This window comes from Salvelinus alpinus, chromosome 1, assembly GCF_045679555.1.
Source record: "Salvelinus alpinus chromosome 1, SLU_Salpinus.1, whole genome shotgun sequence".
In the NCBI taxonomy this organism is placed as follows: domain Eukaryota; kingdom Metazoa; phylum Chordata; class Actinopteri; order Salmoniformes; family Salmonidae; genus Salvelinus; species Salvelinus alpinus.
Window position 1 is genome coordinate 80,781,983 of NC_092086.1, and position 16,189 is coordinate 80,798,171.

General features: G+C 42.9%; 1 protein-coding gene across 4 annotated transcripts in view; it reads right to left on the reverse strand.

The window, feature by feature from the left end:
* hlcs (holocarboxylase synthetase (biotin-(proprionyl-CoA-carboxylase (ATP-hydrolysing)) ligase)) overlaps positions 1-16,189 on the reverse strand; it is a 46,142-nt gene that overhangs the window by 15,078 nt on the left and 14,875 nt on the right. For all 4 annotated transcript variants that reach the window (XR_011666344.1, XM_071327812.1, XM_071327818.1 and 1 more), the window contains one exon: positions 11,749-12,032. Coding sequence is in view for 3 of the 4 variants with exons in the window: in XM_071327812.1 (XP_071183913.1) it covers positions 11,749-12,032 (284 nt within the window). In the remaining variant the exon portion in view is untranslated. The remainder of the gene's footprint in view (positions 1-11,748; positions 12,033-16,189) is intronic.

Consider the following 16,189-nt stretch of genomic DNA (forward strand, 5'->3'; position numbering starts at 1 on the left):
CTGCTATTTTGATTTCCTTGACATTTTTTTTCTCCTCTCCGTTCTTGGCTGTCTCCTCCCTCCCTCTTATCCGAGCAGAGCAGGCAGACCCGTTGCCCTAGCGACTCCAGACTCCACACAGAAATAATGTGTACACATGATGCTCCAGAGCCAGTACTGTTCTTCCTTCAGACAAGCATGAATATAAACTTTGTTAATTTGTACAATGTCTCACTTGTAAATGTCCAAACTCACCAAAAAGTACATTCGGTATCTCTTAACTATGTATAATTTTACGAGCTGGATTGCCTGTCTTTACAATTCATTTATTTCTTTGCGCTCGTTAGCATATTTAGCGACCAGCCTCCATGGAAATTCGTTATTACTCGTGCCAATTTTGTTAGCATTCCGTAATAGACGTCCAATGGCTTCCATTTCATTTTAGCAAGCCAGGTTTTCAATGGGGTTCAAGTCCAGTGATTGAGATGGCCAGTCCATTTCTTTGTGGATTTTATTAGTGCTTGGGTTTACTATCTTGCTGGAAGATCCACTCCTGGCAGAGTCAAACAGGTTTTGGATTAAAATGTCCTGTTATTTATTTTATACACTCTTTTTTGCTAATCTTTATCAAGAGTGCCAATAATTATGGACCTGACTGTATGTACAGTGCATTCAGAAAGTATTCAGACACCTTCACTTTTTACACATTTTGTTAAATAGGCTTATTCCAAAATTGATTAAATTGATTGTTTTCCCCCCCTCAATCTAAACAAAGCAAAAACAGGTTTTTAGAAATATCACATTTACATAAGTATTCAGACCTTTTACTCAGTACTTTGTTGAAGCACCTTTGACAGCGATTAGAGCCTCGAGTCTTCTTGGGTATGATGCTACAAGCTTGGCACACCTTTATTTGGGGAGTTTGTCCCATTCTTCTCTGCAGATCCTCTCAAGCTCTGTCAGGTTGGATGGGGAGCGTCGCTGCACAGCTATTTTCAGGTCTCTCCAGAGATGTTCACACGGGTTCAAGTCTGGGCTCTGGCTGGGCCACACAAGGACATTCAGAGACTTGTCCCAAAGCCACTCCTGCATTGTCTTGGCTGTGTGCTTAGGGTTGTTGTCCTGATGGAAGGTGAACCTTCGCCCCAGTCTTAGGTCCTGAGCGCTCTGGAGTAGGTTTTCATCAAGGATCTCTCTGTACTTTGCTCCGTTCATCTTTCCCTGGATCCTGACTAGTCTCCCAGTCCCTGACACTGAAAAACATCCCCACAGCATGATGCTGCCACCACCATGCTTCACCTTAAGGATGGTGCCAGGTTTCCTCCAGACGTGACGCTTGGCATTCAGGCCAAAGAGTTTTCAATCTTGGTTTCATCAGACCAGAGATTCTTGTTTCTCATGGTCTGAGAGTCCTTTAGGGGCCTTTTGGCAAACTCCCAGCGGGCTGTCATGTGCTTCCGTCTGGCCACTCTGCCAAAAAGGCCTGATTGGTGGAGTGCTGCAGAGATGGTTGTCCTTCTGAAAGGTTTTCCCATCTCCACAGAGGAACTCTGGAGCTCTGTCAGAGTGACCATCGGGTTCTTGGTCACCTCGCTGACCAAGGCCCTTCTCCCCCGATTGCTCTGATATTTTCCACATTGACTGACCTTCATGTCTTAAAGTAATGATGGACTGTCGTTTCTCTATGCTTATTTGAGCTGTTCTTGCCATAATATGTACATGGTCTTTTACCAAATAGGGCTATCTTCTGTATACCACCCCTACCTTGTCACAACAACTGATTGGCTCAAACGCATTAAGGAAAGAAATTCCACAAATTAACAAGGCACACCTGTTAATTGAAATGCATTCCTGGTGACTATCTCATGAAGCTGGGTGAGAGAACGCCAATAGTGTGCAAAGCTGTCATAAAGGCAAAGGGTGGCTACTTTGAAGAATCTCAAATATAACATTTTGATTTGTTTAACACTTTTTTGCTTACTACATGATTCCATGTGTGTTATTTAATCGTTTTGATATATCTTCACTATTATTATACACTATAGAAAATAGTAAAGATAAAGAAAAACCCTTGAATGAGTAGGTTTTTATTTAACTAGGCAAGTCAGTTAAGAACAAACTCTTATTTACAATGACGCCCTACACCGGCCAAACCCGGACGACGCTGGGCCAATTGTGTGGCGCCCTATGGGACTCCCAATCACGGCCGGTTGTGATACAGCCTGGAATCGAACCAGGGTGTCTGTAGTGACGCCTCTAGCCCTGAGATGCAGTGCCTTAGACCGCTGTGCCACTTGGGAGCCCATAGGTGTGTCCAAACTTTTGACTGGTACTGTAGGAATATAAAACATTTAGGATGCCGGACTAGAAAAACGTAAATATAAAACTCCCTGTGTACCGCTGCAATAAGATTGCAACGTCCCCTTGAGCCAGAAAACATGTGACTCAGACAAAAAACTGTATTCGAAATATGAAGGAAATTCTTGTCTTTAAGCAAGACGGATTGCACACCTCCCTCCAATCTATCTGGGTTGCTTGCGGCAGCCAAACGATACGGCCTGCTTCCCCCTGAGCCAAGGCCAGTAGCACAAAACAGCTGTGTTACTCCAGGTTGGTCTCTTCAAAATCAGCAGCATGGCCCTGATTAGAAACAGCAGTGGCCACAAGTGCAGGGACTACATCCTCAACCTGCACTGTGCACCCACAAAGACACACAAACTTTTCCCTCACTCTATTTATTTCTCACTCTCCCCCTCCATCTCTGTACACTTTAACCTATTCAAATCAAAACAATGCTGTGACTTTTAAAACAAGGAACTGACGTCTTAAGACCGAACAGTTACAGGTCAACTATTGCCAAACCTGAATGAGCAATACCTTCAAGTAGGGAAAGGAGAGGTACAGCTAGATTAAGATTAGGAGAGAGGCAGAAATGGGTAGAGCAAGAGAGCGAGAGAGAGGAAGAGACTGAGTGCCAACACCGCAGCAGCAGTAACCCCTACTACTCAACCACCCCATCCAGCAGCAGTAACCCCTACTACTCAACCACCCCATCCAGCAGCAGTAACCCCTACTACTCAACCACCCCATCCAGCAGCAGTAACCCCTACTACTCAACCACCCCATCCAGCAGCAGTAACCCCTACTACTCAACCACCCCATCCAGCAGCAGTAACCCCTACTACTCAACCACCCCATCCAGCAGCAGTAACCCCTACTACTCAACCACCCCATCCAGCAGCAGTAACCCCTACTACTCAACCACCCCATCCAGCAGCAGTAACCCCTACTACTCAACCACTCCACCCAGCAGCAGCATTCATTTCATCTTCACTGACCAGGCTGGGACCATTGTCCAGCTCATAATTACAACAAGCCCAGAAAAAAGACATTACAAAGTAACACGTCTGGGGATGAAAGATGGGACCACCTCTCCCAGAAGAAGAGCAGGGCCCTTTTAAGTCCGGCCAGGCCTTTGTTTGGCTGGCCGGACCAGAGATAGGCTCGCAGGGCTTTGTCTTGGGGGGGCAGCTAAGCCAGAGGGGTCACTTACTCAGCGCCAATAGGTCAGAGGGACAAGTGGGGAGGAGTGGTAACTCATACCTCCCTAGACTGACATATAATGTGTGTGTGTGTGTGTGTGTGTGTGTCGGTCCTGGATTAGTGTAAAGGCCCAGCCGCTTACCTTGTTTTCGGGGGTATAGGAGAGAATGGTGTGGGGAGGTACACATTACACATAGCAGACAAAAAGAGGATTTTCAGCCCAAAGGTTAGCCCTAGGCCTAGGGATGAAGCTATGCTCTGTTGATTCTTAAACAGGCCAGGTGAAGATGTTTCTCAACAGCATGCTGCCTGTCACAGGGAATGGCTGTTGGGGTGACGGCAAATAAACAGTAACCCGTTTTTTGCCCACACTGACGTGGATGACTGGCTCCAAGTCATTATAGTAATTTTCAATGACAAAATTAATTGACTTGACTGGATTTTATTTTCTGATAAAACTTCAATTCAAATCATAACTCATCAGGCAGAGTGATATAGGCCTAAATCTCTAATTTGGGGACCTTTTACTGAAAGCCATTTATCATGAAAACACTCTCCCATCCAATCCCCCAGATCAAAATATCTCAAATTAAGAGATTATTTCTGCCGTCGATGCTCTTTTTCACAATTGGATTTGCCGTGGTTAGCCTAAGCTAGTTTGCATTGATCATCAGCCGAAATAAAGGTGCTGATCGATAGGAGAGGAAAAACTAATCTGTAAATGTGATTAATTGAGGTAATCCTGTTGGCACAAATTATCATTTTCAAATAGCACCCTTAGAGGTGATCAATGGGAGGCGTCGTCCATTTCTGAGGGCGGGCGAGGGCAGGTCGCCCTCTTTTCCCTGACTCTGCTGGACCCTTTAAAATGGCCCTAGAGGTTTAGTCAGAAACGCTAGTCATCAGAACATACGGAGGGACGCCACTCGATTTCTTTCTTTAGAGCTGTGATGTCTTTGTTTAAAGAACAATGTCTTGGACAGGATGTCAGTCTTTCCTTGGAGCTTGCGTTTTCATGACATATGTAGAACCTTTATCACACAAAGTCTTGAACATTTATTCTCCTCCACCCTGATGATGCCTATTGAATTTCCGATGACAAAATGTGTTCTTCATTTTAACTCCTGTTGTTCATCTGTGCCGGAGGGTGTCAGGGTGTTTCTCTATTCTCCCACTTGTGCGAGTGTGTGTGTCTCTCGCTCTCTCTCTCCTGCTCCACTTGAATGCTTCTATGAGGCCTGTGCCCTGCAGGTTCCTCTCCTCAAAGCCCGACCTGCAGACTCCAGCTCCTTAGCATGGAGATGTAAACTTTAACTCTGGTCAGCCGCGCCAGATGTTCACCAGAATATGAAATGAGGACTTTAGGCATCTGCTTACAATTTTAGATAATTGCAGGTAGAGCATGCAAGGTCAATTGGACCAATTCGATTTTTATGTACAAACCTGCTGCTGCAGTTATGGGGCATCCATTTTCTCTCTCTCTCTCTCTCTCTCGCGCTCCCCTTTCTCGTTTTCTACCCGTACAAGGTTCATATTTTGCACAGGAAACAGGACCCTAATTCCATACAGTGTCAGTTTGGATTTTGGATTCCCAGTCAAAACAAACACTGATTGCCAGGGCTTTGGCCCGACAACGGGGCTGCTTTAACCAGAAGAGCCCCTTGTTCACCGTGTTTGTCTTATTCCTACTTCCAGAGGAGGAAAGTGTTATGCTCCCATTAGCTTAACAGGGTCCTGTTTATGTCCCTGCAAATCAAACCAAATATGGCGTGGGTTTTCACTGCTAAATTACACCGCTGGTGGTCATCTTTCAAGTAATTTGCATTTTACGTCCATCACTTGTTCCTCTCACCAGGCCCAACCTCTCTGCTTAATGAAAAAAAAAGGAGAAGTTAGAGCAGAGGAAAAGTGGGCCCTGGGGTTTTTCTTGACGGACCTGCCGCCTGGACTCAGAGAGAATGAGAGAGAATGAGAGGAACCGTGACAAAAAGAAGACTAGCGCTCCAGGCGCAGGGATCAGGAAAAGCATCATTATGGCTCAGTGGACCCAGTGGAGTAACATTCAGGAACACCATAGGGTCTTATCCCACCTTGTTCACAAATAAACACTTCCACAAAACAGTCCAGTTTAAATGTCAGTCGGATGGAGAACGCGAGGAAGATGTCTGTCTGGGTGACGGGTTGCTACTGATCCGTCTTGATGCCCCACACCACCATCTCCCACGAGAAATGATTATGGACTATCAAACATTGCAGCAAACTAATGAACTGACACTTTTATGACACCATTTTCACAGTCTGACTGTGGCCAAAGTATCACACATATACAATAATAGAGATGACGACTGAGACAAGGAGCAAAGATACAGTTGAAGTCGGAAGTTTACATACACTTAGGTTGGAGTCATTAAAACTCATTTTTCAACCACTCCACACATTTCTTGTTAACAAACAAGTCGGTTAGGACATATACTTTGTGCATGACAAGTAATTTTTCCAACAATTGTTTACAGACAGATGATTTCACTGTATCACAATTCCAGTGGGTCAGAAGTTTACAAACACTAAGTTGACTGTGTCTTTAAACAGCTTGAAAATTCCAGAAAATTATGTCATGGCTTCAGAAGCTTCTGATAGGCTAATTGACATCATTTGAGTCAATTGAAGGTGTACCTGTGGATGTATTTCAAGGCCTACCTTCAAACTCATGCCTCTTTGCTTGATGTCATGGTAAAATCAAAAGAAATCAGCCAAGACCTCAGAAAAAAAACATTGTAGACCTCCACAAGTCTGGTTCATCCTTGGGAGCAATTTCCAAACGCCTGAAGGTACCAAGTTCATCTGTACAAACAATAGTACGCAAGTATAAACACTATGGGACAAAATTTGGAGGAAAAAGGGGGAGGTTTGCAAGCCGAAGAACACCATCCCAACCGTGAAGCACGGGGGTGGCAGCATCATGTTGTGGGGGTGCTTTGCTGCAGGAGGGACTGGTGCACTTCACAAAATAGATGGCATCATGAGGCAGGAAAATTATGTGGATATATTGAAGCAACATCTCAGGACATCAGTCAGGAAGTTAAAGCTTGGTCGCAAATGACCCCAAGCATACTATCAAAGTTGTGGCAAAATGGCTTAAGGACAACAAAGTCAAGGTATTGGAGTGGCCATCACAAAACCCTGACCTCAATCCTATAGAAAGATTTGTGGGCAGAACTGAAAAAGCGTGTGCGAGCAAGGAGGCCTACAAACCTGACTCAGTTACACCAGCTCTGTCAGGAGGAATGGGCCAAAATTCACCCAACTTATTGTGGGAAGCTTGTGGAAGGTTACCAGAAACATTTGACCTAAGTTAAACAATTTAAAGGCAATGCTACCAAATACTAATTGACTGTATGTTAACTTCTGACCCACTGGGAATGTGATGAAAGAAATAAAATATTAAATAAATAATTCTCTATTATTCTGACATTTCACATTCTTAAAATAAATTTGTGATCCTAACTGACCTAAGACTGACCTAAGACAGGGAATTTTTAAATGTCAGGAATTGTGAAAAACTGAGTTTAATTGTATTTTGCTAAGGTGTACGTAAACTTACGACTTCAACTGTATGTGCAAGATATCTGCGTCCTTGTAAAATGTCTCAAAGGCTTTTGGTTTGATAAGTCATGAGACGTTCTTTAGTAGCGAATTGAGTAGCAATTGAATAAAAAATATACAATATGACTGTGATGGGTATCTAGCCTCTATGTAATCTATCAGACTGTATGAGAAGTGTTAGGGAGTGTGAAGCGGCGGGGTTAGTGAGTGTGAAGCGGCGGGGTTAGTGAGTGTGAAGCGGCGGGGTTAGTGAGTGTGAAGCGGCGAGGTTAGTGAGTGTGAAGCGGCGGGGTTAGTGAGTGTGAAGCGGCGGGGTTAGTGAGTGTGAAGCGGCGGGGTTAGTGAGTGTGAAGCGGCGGGGTTAGTGAGTGTGAAGCGGCGGGGTTAGTGAGTGTGAAGCGGCGGGGTTAGTGAGTGTGGAGCGGCGGGGTTAGTGAGTGTGAAGCGGTGGGGTTAGTGAGTGTCTAACCTGCTCACAACCCAGCGGGACTGGCTGAGAGCATTGATATTCCAGCTTGGTTGTGACCTTGTGATCTGTCTTGGGGCCAGCCTATTATTAGCTGCTACTGGCCAAACAAAGCACTAATACTCTGGACAAACACACCGCCTCCCCACTGAGCTCAGACCCAGCCTGGCCATCAATATATTCCCCCACCCCCTATACCAATCCTCCGTCTTCATCAGCTCCCCCAGCCGATGAGCCAGGCACTTTACCCCCCAACCAATTCTCCTTTTAATAAGCTCCCCCTCAATGGCCTATTACTTATAAAATAAATGATCCACCATTTTATTTTACCTTTATTTAACCAGGTAGGCAAGTTGAGAACACGTTCTCATTTATGAGTTGAAGAACTGATTAATCTATCATTAAAGTTGCATTTGGGGGAAAGGTTTATATACACACACACACAAAAGTTTGGGGTCACTTAGAAATGTCCTTGTTTTCCATGAAAACACACATGAAATCAGTTACAAAATGAATAGGAAATATAGTCAAGACTTTGACAAGGTTATAAATAATAATTTTTAATTGAAATAATAATTGTGTCCTTCAAACTTTGCTTTCGTCAAAGAATCCTCCATTTGCAGCCTTGCAGATCTTTGGCGTTCTAGTTGTCAGATTGTTGAGTTAATCTGAAGAGATTTCACCCCATGCTTCCTGAAGCACCTCCCACAAGTTGGATTGGCTTGATGGGCACTTCTTACGTACCATACGGTCAAGCTGCTCCCACAACAGCTCGATAGGGTTGAGATCCGGTGACTGTGCTGGCCACTCCATTACAGACAGAATACCAGCTGACTGCTTCTTCCCTAAATAGTTATTGCATAGTTTGGAACTGTGCTTTGGGTCATTGTCCTGTTGTAGGAGGAAATTGGCTCCTATTAAGCACTGTCCACAGGGTATGGGCATGGCGTTGCAAAATGGAGTGATAGCCTTCCTTCTTCAAGATCCCTTTTACCCTGCACAAATCTCCCTCTTCACCACCACCAAAGCACCCCCAGACCATCACATTGCCTCCACCATACTTGACAGATGGCGTCAAGCACTCCTCCAGCATCTTTGAATTTTTTCTGCGTCTCAGGAATGTTCGTCTTTGTGATCCGAACACCTCAAACTTAGATTAGTCTGTCCATAACACTTTTTTCCCCAATCTTCCTCTGTCTAGTGTCTGTTCTTTTGCCCATCTAAATATTTTATTTTTATTGGCCAATCTGAGATATGGCTTTTTCTTTGCAACTCTGCCTAGAAGGCCAGCATCCCGGAGTCGCCTCATCACTGTTGACGTTGAGACTGGTGTTTTGCGGGTACTATTTAATAATGCTGCCAGTTGAGGACTTGTGAGGAGTCTGTTTCTCAAACTAGACACTAATGTACTTGTCCTCTTGCTCAGTTGTGCACCGGGGCCTCCCACTCCTCTTTCTATTCTGGTTAGAGTCAGTTTGCGCTGTTCTGTGAAGGGATCAGTACACAGCGTTGTACGAGATCTTCCGTTTCTTGGTAATTTCTCACATGGAATAGCCTTAATTTCTGAGAACAAGAATAGACTGACGAGTTTCAGAAGAAAGTTCTTTGTTTCTGGCCATTTTGAGCCTGTAATCAAACCCACAAATGCTGATGCTCCAGATACTCAACTAGTCTAAAGAAAGCAAGTTTTATTGCTTCTTTAAATCAGAACAACAGTTTTCAGCTGTGCTAACATAATTGCAAAAGGGTTTTCTAATGATAGATTAGCCTTTTAAAATGATAAACTTGGATTATCTAACACAATGTGCCATTGGAACACAGGAGTGATGGTTGCTGATAATGGGCCTCTGTACGCCTATGTAGATATTCCATATAAATGTTTATTTATTTATATATATAAAAAAAAAAGCAGTTTCCAGCTACAATAGTCATTTACAACATTAATGTCTACACTGTATTTCTGGTCAATTTGATGTTATTTTCATAGACACATTTTTTTGCTTTTCTTTCAAAAACAAGGACATTTCTAAGTGACCCCAAACTTTTGAACAGTAGTATTGTGCTAAATTGTAATTATTTTCACCTATATGGCCTATTTACTACATTTGCACACACTGTACATAGATTTTTCTATTTTTCGTTTATTTTGTGTTATTGACTGTACGTTTGTTTATGTGTAACTCTGTGCTGTTGTTTTTGTCGCACTGCTTTACTTCATCTTGGCCAGGTCGCAGTTGTAAATGAGAACTTGTTCTCAACTGGCCTACCTGGTTAAATAAAGGTGAAATAAAATATATATCTTTGTATATTATTATTAGCTTTAGTATATTAATAAGGTTATTACATTCTCAGGATTTTCCTTCCCACTGCTTTAACTAATTTATTTGTGAACTAAAATATTGATTAAGAATGTACAAAAAATGTCTAATGGATTGTACAGTTTATCTGGAAATTATACACACTATTGAAAGTGACATGGATAGCCTATGATTAAATAAACTTCAGTTGAGGAAGAGGTGCAAAAAATTGTTTTAGCCATTTTACTGTATGCTAAAAGATATGCATACAACAATGCCATAATTTTGTTGAACAATAAGTTCAAGTAAAATAAGTCAAACTAAACATTCGAATACACTCCATCATTTATTTATTTTTTGCTTGAGTAATACATTGGTCAGAACATTTCTTGCCTGCGGCAACTCATTTGAATTTACATTTCCTTGCCAACACTGAGCACTACACCACCATAAAAAAGTATTTACATAGGAATGTGCAGCTAATTGTTGTTTTATGCCAGTTCAATTATAACCATGAATTATTCAACCTATTTTCACTTCCTGTCTTACTTTGGCTTATAACAGAAAAACAAAAATCTGCTTTTTGGACGAATAACAGTTATTGGTTTTGCATTTACTGTGGGTCCTTTACTCTCTCTCCATGCATCAAAAATAGTCCCTCTTGAATTAAATAGTTTATAATAAAGGAAACGCTTATTAAATCCACTGTACTGGTGGCCCTCCAAAGAAAACTGAAAAGCTATACTTGAGTAGCTCCTAAACTGCCGTGGATCGGTCGTACGGTATTCCACTACCATCTGCACAAAAACAGACCCCAAAGCTAAGAACAGGCCAGCAAACAAATTGAGAAAAGCATGTTGTACAGATTGGCCGAGCGTCATCCGGGCTAGGGGAGGGTTTGGCCGGGGTAGGCTGTATTTGTAAAATAAGAATTTGTTCTTAACTGACTTGCCTGGTTAAATAAAAAATAACTACATGTGCTTGAGGGAATATAGGCTAAAACAAAGAAAAGGACTCCAACAAGAGGCTTTCATCTAGAATAATCCCACTTAATCAAGACTAACGGGACCATCTGGAAATTAAACCGCCAAAAAATCAGAGGGAGCGAAATCAAAACTCACAACTGGAGAACTGTTTTTTTCACGCGTCCTTGTCTTTCCTCCCTCTTTCGTTACCTTACAACCTTAATGACAACACTGTCAGTTCCAATCAATTCCGCGCAGGTCCAGAATCCATTTTTCAAACTTCATGACAGCTCTAATAGCTTCCACCTGTTCCTGGGATCCGCCTGTTGACTGGCAAGTTCCCAATGAGATGTGGGGATATAGACAAAGACCTGTATTAGGTACAGCCTGCCTCTGCTGCAGTAAGGTCACTCAGCCATTAAATTAGTTCCAGCCCAGCGGAATGCCCCCCCCCCAACCCACAGCATGGTTGGTGGACCAACCACTCACTCTCAATCGAATTTGCTTTCGCTCTCTTTTTATCGCTCTCACACCGCACTGGTATCTGACAACTTCACTTTCATTTAGGACAGCACTACTAAACCCGGAATCACTTCGTGGCGCTACGCTGACAAGGGTATCACAGTGCGTATGTCATCGTATGTGTCCATGTTACTTTAACAATGACTGTAAACTGAACATCTTCCTCTGAAACCACCCACACCCGATAAACCCCGGATGCTAACTGGAAATATGAGTGCAGCCAACTCAAACTTCTGCTTAAGTCATGCATCGATGTCAATGGAGAGTTCTGTGAAACTTTGGACTAACTCTTAGGTTAAGAATTTGGCCCTTACTTACAGACTACCCCACTCCCTCCCTGTCCCAGAGCCAGGTGCAGGGAATGTTAACTTACCCCTCTAGTAGGTCCATGGTGGTAGGGGTGACCTGAGTGTAGAGAAGGGTGCGTCCCAACGCGCGGGTCTCCAGGTGCTGGCTGTAGGTCTGCAGGCTGAACTGCTCCCAGCTCTGGGCCTCTGGGGCATCCGTGACCAGAGCCAGGGTCCCCTTGGGCAGCAGGGGGGGCCCAGCCTGAAGCTCTGCGCTGGGGACCACTTTAAGGAATGCCTTGGAACACTTGAGCAGCCCTTCCTTGTCCAACTGGGTGTGCAGCCACTTGAGGAAGCTGGCCCTGCGCTCCTGGGGACAGAGGAACACAAGGCCGGTGTGATGAGAGACTGAATAAATCCTCTGTGATTTCATTACCATTCACTTCACTCATTTCAATGAAATATATTTTTCTTCATATCCTAATGTCTCCCATCCTTCCATTAAAACGTATAAAACAGACAACTATGATGCCATCTTTTTCAATTATATATATTTACAGTATAGAGTTAAAGAGCCAAGCCCAGTCTTAAATAAGATAATCAACGGCAGTTGATAATCAATTACATGGCTTAATAAGGCGCTGGTTCCCAGAGTAGTGAAACATTCTGTTCCAGTCAATTCTCATCCATCAAAAGGATCAGACACTTTGACTCCCACCAGAAACCATCTCCTCCGTGTTTTAGATCAATGCGTAACACTAAAAACGTGTTGCTCAAGAAGTCAGCAGAAGCCCCTTCTCCACAGAGAGATTTGACATGATCCTCATCTAATATGATGCTGTATACGGATGCTACGCAGACGGGGAATGCTTCCATTGCATTCGCCGCAGGCTAGATCCTTTGTACTCAGCCAAGAACAGCAAAGTGAATTGTCTGAATTAAAAGTAATCTGTTGCTTTGATGAATTTTATCAGACACGGGTTAAAAAAGAAAAAAGGTCATTCTTTATAGTAACTACCAGAGACGGTACTAACTAAGTCACAATTTAACAAGTCCTAAGCAAGTCGCAAGTCTTAACCTTTGAGTCTCGAGTCAAGTCCCAAGTAATAATGGGCAAGTCTCAAGTTAAGTCCCAGAGCTCAGGTCAAGTCACAAGTGTTGTGTTTCGAGTCTTCAAATCAATGGTTAAGTCAGGGTTCTCCCCAGGATTGTTTAACAAGGTGGTGCTGATGGGTAAGGCAGGGGGAGACTTAGAGATTTTTGAGCACCTGTAAGTGACATTTCCTGCAATCTAGACTAGAGCCTTAAAGGCCAATCTGCAGTTGCTACATCCATTTTTGGATGTATATGATATGTACCCATTGATTCTTAAAGGATAGAACTTATGCCTCATTAGCTTCGTTAAACTGTCATACCCCATCAGAACCCCAAATATAAGCTTGTTTTACGCCAATGTTTGTAAACAAAGTAGATGTAAACAAACACTATATAGACTAATATCAAAATGATTGTTTTAACCATGTTATTAGGGATGGTCAGTCCTTGCTTCCATAGCTGTCTATGAATTTGGTTACATTTCCCCAGCCTCTTCCCTCAGCTTTCTACCGTAACAGGAACGGGCAGAACTTTGTTTTAACTGCTGATTGTCTCTTTACATCAGGGGTGTCAAACTCATTTTGCCCCAGGGGCAGCATTCTGTCTTCAACGAGGTCCGGAAGGCTACACTGAAAATTGCCTATATTTTCTTTGCTGTAATTTGTATAATTAAAAAATATATATTCCTCTATCCATCGTTTTTGGAACTGTCGATGCGCCTTGACTGTCTAGCTTTCATTTGGGTGAGCAGGCTATTAGCGAGCTGGACACAGTCAAGAAACTGCATGAATGTTCAGTAGGTCCATTATCATTTATACACAGTTTCAAGTTGGTTGTATTCGTTTTAAAGTGTATATAAAAAATGACAGGCATAGTGGCACATTCTTTGGTGAGAACTCTGTTAAGTGTTTTATACTAATTTCAATGCAATTTTTTAATTCAGGTTATATTATCTGTTTACCTTACACTAGGCATACTTGTACAGTACATAGGCCTACATAATAAACTTAACGGATGATTAAATAAATGGTTTTTGAATCATTACTAATAGAAAGGCCATCCAAATGACGATTTACAGCTAGTGTTAATAGTACAGCTAAAGTTTGACTGACATTTTGAAATCTCCAATTAGAATCAAGTGTTTTCCCCCTGCCCACTACATGCACAATGAGAGGTCAGAATAAACATTCAAGGAAACTCTTGCTAAGAGCACATATTTTCAAGCGACAAGCGCTGAAAATATAGGACAGTGCTCTATTTTTCCCCTGTTCTGCCTCGCACAGCGGCGCGAGGCAGAACAGAATTTAACAGTCATTTTCCATATAACCCATTGCAATTCTAAGCTTTGAGCAACGGAACTGCCAGAAATGTATGTTCACGGTGTAATAACAGAATTTAACACGATCGGAAGACGGTGCTGCTCTTTTAGGAGGGGGTAATCCAAGTCTCAAGTCTCTTGATAGTTCCAGTCCAAGTTAAATCCTGAGTCATTGATGCTCAAGTGAAAGTCAAGTCGCAAAATTTGCAACTCGGGTGGTATTTGAGTCCAAGTCACGTGACTCAAGTCCACATCTCTGGTAGCTACCAATTTAAAGTATATAATGTTGCTATTTAATCATGTTATGGTCATTCAAACATTTTACTAATTCTTATTTATTTTCAGCTAAATATAGTTTAAGTATCACATCAAGTATTATTCAAGTATCCATGTTCTTTTCCATGTTACTAATACATGAAAAGAATACATGCACATTTCTAGTGGTGTTCTGTAGTTTACTTTTCATTTATTTAAATGAAAATTTTCATTTATTACTACAAATATTGAAATTTAAATGTTTTTTTAGAGTAAAGTACATCGAAAAAAAAATCAAAAGAAAACTGCAAACTGAATAGGAGACCAAACAAGCAGCAAACAAAGAAGAAAGGCTTTTGAAAAAGTAACAATTTTTCATAAAATTATACCGTTTTCTTAGCTAGCTAAGTTGTTTACCTGTTGCTAGGCAGTTGCTAGGGACATTCCTAAAAGAAGCTAGCTAGCTAACAAGGAGTGTCTAGTTGGCAGAAGAGAAGAAGGGACAAAGAAGGGACAAAGTGGGACAAAATAAGGACAGAAGAAAAGGGAAAGGGGACATTAAGGTGAAGCAGTCCTCTAAAGACACAAAAGACAATAATACAAGAAACAACACTTCTATTGCCTCTCCCTCTACGATACGCACTTCCGGTTTGGTTTGGAGCGAGTAGTTGCATTCCGCTTTGCTCCACAGGTAGTATTACAGGTAGTATTACATTTCATTTCATTACAGTACAACAGTTTGATTTGTTTGATCTTAGCTGGCTACATAGCCGTCTTTGTATCCAAGATAATTGTGTAGTCTAGAGTAATTGTCGAGGTTACCTAGCCAGTTAGAGGTTACCTAGCCAGCTACACTTTCAAACAAAGTCAACAACGCAGCCACTGCTAGCTAGCCTATTTCACCAGCCAGCAGTACTATATCATTTTAGTCAATAAGATTTTTTGCAACGTAAGCTTAACTTTCTGAACATTCGATACGTGTAGTCCACTTGTCATTCCAATCTCCTTTGCATTAGCGTAGCCTCTTCTGTAGCCTGTCAACTATGTGTCTGTCTATCCCTGTTCTCTCCTCTCTGCACAGACCATACAAACGCTTCACACCGCGTGGCCGCTGCTACTCTAACCTGGTGGTCCCAGCGCGCACGACCCACGTGGAGTTCCAGGTCTCAGGCAGCCTCTGGAACTGCCGATCTGCGGCCAACAAGGCAGAGTTCATCTCAGCCTATGCTTCCCTCCAGTCCCTCGACTTCTTGGCACTGACGGAAACATGGATTACCACTGATAACACTGCTACTCCTACTGCTCTCTCCTCGTCTGCCCACGTGTTCTCGCACACCCCGAGAGCTTCTGGTCAGCGGGGTGGTGGCACTGGGATCCTCATCTCTCCCAAGTGGACATTCTCTCTTTCTCCCCTGACCCATCTGTCTATCGCCTCCTTTGAATTCCATGCTGTCACAGTTACCAGCCCTTTCAAGCTTAACATCCTTATCATTTATCGCCCTCCAGGTTCCCTTGGAGAGTTCATCAATGAGCTTGACGCCCTGATAAGTTCCTTTCCTGAGGATGGCTCACCTCTCACAGTTCTGGGTGACTTTAACCTCCCCACGTCTACCTTTGACTCATTCCTCTCTGCCTCCTTCTTTCCACTCCTCTCCTCTTTTGACCTCACCCTCTCACCTTCCCCCCCTACTCACAAGGCAGGCAATACGCTTGACCTCATCTTTACTAGATGCTGTTCTTCCACTAATCTCATTGCAACTCCCCTCCAAGTCTCCGACCACTACCTTGTATCCTTTTCCCTCTCGCTCTCATCCAACACTTCCCACACTGCCCCTACTCGGATGGTATCGCGCCGTCCC